The following is a 5358-nucleotide window of genomic DNA, read 5'->3' as shown; positions in this document are numbered from 1 at the left end:
TTCTGCCGTCTATGTTTTTGGCGAGTTATCAGGGAAAATGGGCTCAAACAAAATAATAAAAAGAAACAGAAAGAGAAAGAGAAAGAAAGAAAGAAAGAAGAACGAAAGAAGAATGAAAAAAATACAGGCAAAATGAGAAAAACATGTTAACAAAGTACGGGAGTTGAACTGATGAAGTGGTTACGGAAAATACCCATCTATTTCTTGCTCTTCATAGAGGGAAACCAGGAACAAGAAGAAAATATCGAATAAATGTAATTTAACGAAAATCAATATATGAAAAGCAAAAGAGCTGGAAAAGAGAAAAATCATCCCATCATCTCCTCATCATCAAATTCAAATCGATCTATCACCTGCCGGGCTGTACCTGCCATGCGGCTGCACATATATTCTGTATCCTGCGGCTGGCCACCCTCGCTCGTGTGTACTTCGCTGTTCGGCTTGGGGATTCCTGTGGGGTAGTCGGTGTGGTCTCTGGCCTGAGCGTGCCACCAGCGCTGTCTAGCCTCCAGCTCCTGGATCAGAGAGAGAAGGCTAGGGCATCCCGAGCTCTCTTCTTGGACGGAATCAACCATGGGGGTAATAGCACTGCCAATCACTCCGTGTCTAACAACATGGCGCAGCCACCTCTTCCACCGCCGCTGCCGTTCGCCAGGGTCCGAGGGTAAAGAGGCAATGAAAGCCGGGGAGAGGACATTTCTGCCCAATTGCTCCGCGTCCATATGCGAGACCTTGAACCAGGTGTCTCCAATCACGTTGAGAAGGCTTCCGAGTATCATCAGATTTTGCACTAAGCTGTTGAAGGTCTGAGGGCATATTTCGCAGTATATTACCCCTCTAGCATTGCGTGCTGCGTTGTAGAGGGTGGAGAGGGTTTGAGACGAGGGTGGAAAGCAAGTGAGTGTGGACAGTGAATTGAGACAGAGATACATATAAGAGACGCATGAACATGGTGAGAGTGGTTGTAGTTGCCGGTATGCTTCGAGGGCTGTTACAGGGACAGAACTTATTGGGAAAGTAGTTGACGACGGTGGTGGGGTGAACATGCCACCACCAGATGGTTGCGAGTACGACGGTTGAGTCGGATAAGACGACACCGGAAGCTGGATGGGTGTCTGTCCAGGGCCGCGTTCCCCGTATATTGGGTTGCTGGCGGCATACAGATCTGGTGACATCATATAGGAAGTGTATGGAGCGTCCATGGTGGTTCCAGGAACCGCACGGGTAGAGCCCGCGAGTGTAAATGGCGGCGATCCTACCAGGCCAGGAATACACCGTGGATAATCAGGAAACTGCGGTGCTGTCACTGGTATCTGTACATCCTCCTGTCGTGCTCGCGACTTCGGAGGGCGGCCCATTGGTTTCTGGATCGAGTAGTGGCAGTATAGACTCTGTTTCACGCATCGGCTGCAGCCGCCGGCTTCGCCAGAGCATTTCAACTTTCGCTGCCCTGGTATTACTCATCATCAATAAACACCTTCAAAAGACATCGTCATGTTGTCAGACTTACTGCATTCGTCGCAAGCGGCATGCCTTTTGCGTGAAGCCCTTGATTCCGTGGTAGGGCCAGTTGAAGGATTACGTGAGAGAGACATTCTTATTTCTGCAACAACTGCCATTATGGAGACAAAGGGAAAACCTGACGAAAAAACCAAGGGGAAGGCGACGGATTATATACAGTTTATGACATCCCGAAGCCCTGCTTTCTAAAAATGAAGACGCATTTCGAATTTCGGGCTCCAAGCCTGTAACTTACTTGGGAGAAACTCGCTAGGGTTGTTCGCTGGTTAGAGCTTTGCGCTTGACTATTCCTAAACAAGCCACATCAAGGGATCGACCTTGGTTGACATAATCTCAGCTGCGTCGATAAGTTATCAATACCGTCTTCTGGCCATCAGCCAAGCAAGATGTCAGCAAGCGTCTTACCCCCTGCCCACCCATTGCACGAAATTCATCTGCTCAACGAATTTATTCCCTTGGTTCAGTTTCATCACGACGAATGAGAGCGCTGGGGTGAAACTATTTTCCCCTGCACTCCATCCGTTGAATTAACCATGTAGTTGCTTGCTAACCCTATTTCGACCGCTGGAGAGCGCAAATGCAACCGTTGCTATATCGCCTATAAATGGAACTAGAGTTTCCCAGCAGCGCCCCGGGACGGGCTAAATTAAGAATATTAAGTAGTAAGAATAGCTTAAAATACCCGCTCGAGGAGAGGTCCACAGTGAGGGCATTCGCACTCATCACAGCCAGCATGACAATGACAATAATAATGAAGCCTGTGAGGCTTCCAAAACGTGCTGTGGCAGCCAAACCCCTGGATTAGGGCTTCGTCGTCCGAAAGAGGAAGGGCTGAGGTCTAAATCTGGAACAGGTGTTGCCACGTGACCAGTCCGCAGCCATCCATGGATGTCATTTAGGGCTGCCGGGGTGCGAGGATGAGCCCAGTCCTGCGTCCAGTAAAATGGTTAGCCGGTGAGAGAATTTGGATTTTCGCAAAGAAGCGGGACTAACGATGCAAGCCCTGAGCTTATTCCTACCTAGGTATGATACAGTCGGCAGCCAGCCGGTGCGTGACTGACTGTTTGTTCATCTGTCCCCCTGTTTGAAAGATATTATTAGTTTCGCAGGTGTTGGTGGCACGCTTATGTCCTGTAATACGATAACACGCCCCATGATATCGGAGACGGAATTACTATTTCTCCGGTATCGAGCCTGGAGCCGCTTGATCTCGCGCTAACAGCAAAAAAAAAAGTTCAACGAGCTCGATACCAGGTTCATCAAGGAGTTTTCCAACCCGCACATACCGGCGGTCATTGTTTACAATGGGCGATTTGAAAGGTTCCAGAAAGCGCAAGGCAGTCACCAGGGATCTAGACGAGGAGCCTGGAGTGGTCTCCGGGGACGAACTTAATCTGGATGCTTTGGATGGAGACCTCTCCGATAAATCTCATGACACGGAGCACAGTAGCGACTCCGAAATAGAACTGGTCGACGACCTCAGCAGCGACGATGGGGAGGAATATGAGGATGAATTTGACAGTGATGAAATTCCCTCGGACATTGAGTCCAAGCCTATTAGGGAAAAGTCAAAGCCGGACCGTGGTGTCGACATCTTTGTTCGCGGCGAAGAGGTAACATCCGACGGTGAATTAGGAGACGGATATGATGATGATAAACTAAATTACCGAGTGACAAAGGATGCCAATGGAAATGAGCGGTATATATATGATGAAATCAACCCAGATGACAACTCAGATTACTCCGAAGCGGACGAAAATGCGAACACCATTGGCAACATTCCCCTCTCCTTTTACGACCAATATCCGCACATCGGTTATAACATCAATGGCAAAAAGATAATGCGACCAGCAATGGGGCAGGCTCTTGATACTCTCCTGGATAGCATTGAACTTCCCAAGGGATTTACAGGCCTGACTGACCCGTCCACTGGAAAACCCTTGGAATTAAACCAAGATGAATTGGAACTACTGCGCAAGGTGCAGATGAATGAAATCACCGAAGATGGCTACGACCCTTACCAGCCAACTATCGAGTACTTTACTAGCAAATTGGAAATCATGCCATTGAACGCGGCACCAGAACCCAAAAGGCGGTTTGTCCCCTCGAAACACGAGGCTAAACGGGTGATGAAACTCGTCAAGGCAATCAGAGAAGGCCGGATACTTCCCTATAAGCCACTAACAGAGAAAGCTGAAGCGGAGGAGGGCGTGTGGACATATGACCTCTGGGCCAATGAAACCCCACGGGCAGACCACCCCATGCACATACCTGCCCCTAAGCTTCCTCCCCCTGGTTATGAGGAAAGTTACCATCCACCACCGGAGTATCTACCAGATGAAAAAGAGAAAGCAGCCTGGTTAAATACAGACCCAGAGGATCGAGAGAGAGAATATCTACCCGCTGATTATGATGCTCTTCGAAAGGTTCCCGGTTATGACTCATTTGTCAAGGAGAAATTTGAGCGCTGCCTTGATTTGTATTTGGCCCCCAGAGTTAGAAGGAGTAAACTAAATATCGACCCCGAAAGTTTGCTTCCTAAGTTGCCCAGCCCAGAAGAGCTGAAACCTTTCCCGTCAACCTGCGCAACTCTATTTCGTGGACACAGTGGGCGTGTTCGAACACTGGCCATTGATCCAACTGGGGTCTGGCTTGCAAGTGGTGGTGACGATGGCACAGTCCGTGTGTGGGAACTTCTTACGGGCCGACAGATCTGGAGTGTGAAGCTGAGCGATGAAGAGCCTGTCAACGTTATCCGATGGAGGCCTTCGAAAGATGCTGTGGTTTTAGCAGCTGCCACTGGAGATAGCATCCACCTTATTGTCCCTCCGATACTCGATCCGGAAATGGAAAAGGCTAGCCTTGATATTGTTGATGCTGGATGGGGTTACGCTAAAACGTTGACCTCAGATAGCACGAAGAAGACGTCAGCACAATGGACTCGTCCTTCGCCCTCACTTCTCGACTCCGGTGTCCAGGCTGTTATCTCACTCGGTTATGTGGCCAAGTCTCTCTCCTGGCACCGACGCGGCGATTACTTCGTGACCGTATGCCCCGGCACAGCCACCCCCGTCTCTCTCGCGATCGCAATCCACACCCTCTCCAAACACCTCACGCAGCACCCCTTCCGCCGTCGCCTGAAGGGTGGCGGTCCACCCCAAGCCGCTCACTTCCACCCATCCAAACCAATCCTTTTCGTCGCAAACCAGCGTACTATTCGCTCGTACGATCTTTCCCGCCAGAGCCTCGTCAAGATTCTCCAGCCAGGTGCCCGGTGGATCTCCTCCTTCGATATCCATCCGACCTCCTCGACCACCTCTGGCGGCGACAATCTAATTGTCGGCTCTTACGATCGCCGCCTCCTCTGGCACGATGTCGACCTCTCTCCGCGTCCGTATAAAACGCTCCGTTATCACCAAAAAGCCATCCGCGCCGTGCGGTATCATTCCAACTATCCACTATTTGCTGATGCTAGTGATGATGGCTCTCTCCAGATTTTCCACGGAAGTGTCACGGGCGATCTGCTGAGTAATGCGAGCATCGTCCCGTTGAAGGTCCTCCGTGGCCATAAGGTCACAGGAGAATTAGGTGTTTTGGATCTAGATTGGCATCCGAGGGAGGCATGGTGTGTCAGCGCAGGTGCGGATGGAACATGTCGGCTGTGGACATAAGATTATCTGCCTTATATATAATGCTATGGGCTTCATTCAAATGATTGGACTTTCGATCTTGCACGATTGGCAGACATCATTTCATCCGTTGATTTCAATGTTCCTTGATATAGATATAATAAAAGGACTTTTTATATTTAGAGTACCACGACTGAAAAATGGCTGA

At 49.7% G+C, this 5358-nt stretch overlaps 2 protein-coding genes across 2 annotated transcripts; one reads left to right on the top strand and one right to left on the bottom strand.

The window, feature by feature from the left end:
* Positions 1-308: 308 nt before the first annotated feature.
* On the bottom strand, positions 309-1595 carry HCAG_01969 (predicted protein; the record flags this gene model as incomplete). The annotated part of the gene is made up of 2 exons (XM_001544872.1): positions 309-1450; positions 1511-1595. 2 exons carry the CDS (start codon positions 1593-1595, stop codon positions 309-311), a joined length of 1227 nt encoding a protein of 408 aa, XP_001544922.1.
* A 920-nt stretch (positions 1596-2515) lies between these two features.
* Positions 2516-5192, top strand: HCAG_01968 (conserved hypothetical protein; the record flags this gene model as incomplete). Its single annotated transcript, XM_001544871.1, has 3 exons — positions 2516-2544; positions 2623-2654; positions 2776-5192. The coding sequence occupies 3 exons, from the start codon at positions 2516-2518 to the stop codon at positions 5190-5192; spliced, it is 2478 nt and encodes an 825-aa protein (XP_001544921.1).
* Positions 5193-5358: the final 166 nt, after the last annotated feature.

The sequence above is a fragment of the Histoplasma capsulatum genome, genomic scaffold, assembly GCF_000149585.1.
Source record: "Histoplasma capsulatum NAm1 scaffold_1 genomic scaffold, whole genome shotgun sequence".
In the NCBI taxonomy this organism is placed as follows: Eukaryota; Fungi; Ascomycota; class Eurotiomycetes; order Onygenales; family Ajellomycetaceae; genus Histoplasma; species Histoplasma mississippiense.
Note: the sequence above shows the minus strand (reverse complement) of the source record. Positions and strands in the feature narration are given on the sequence as shown.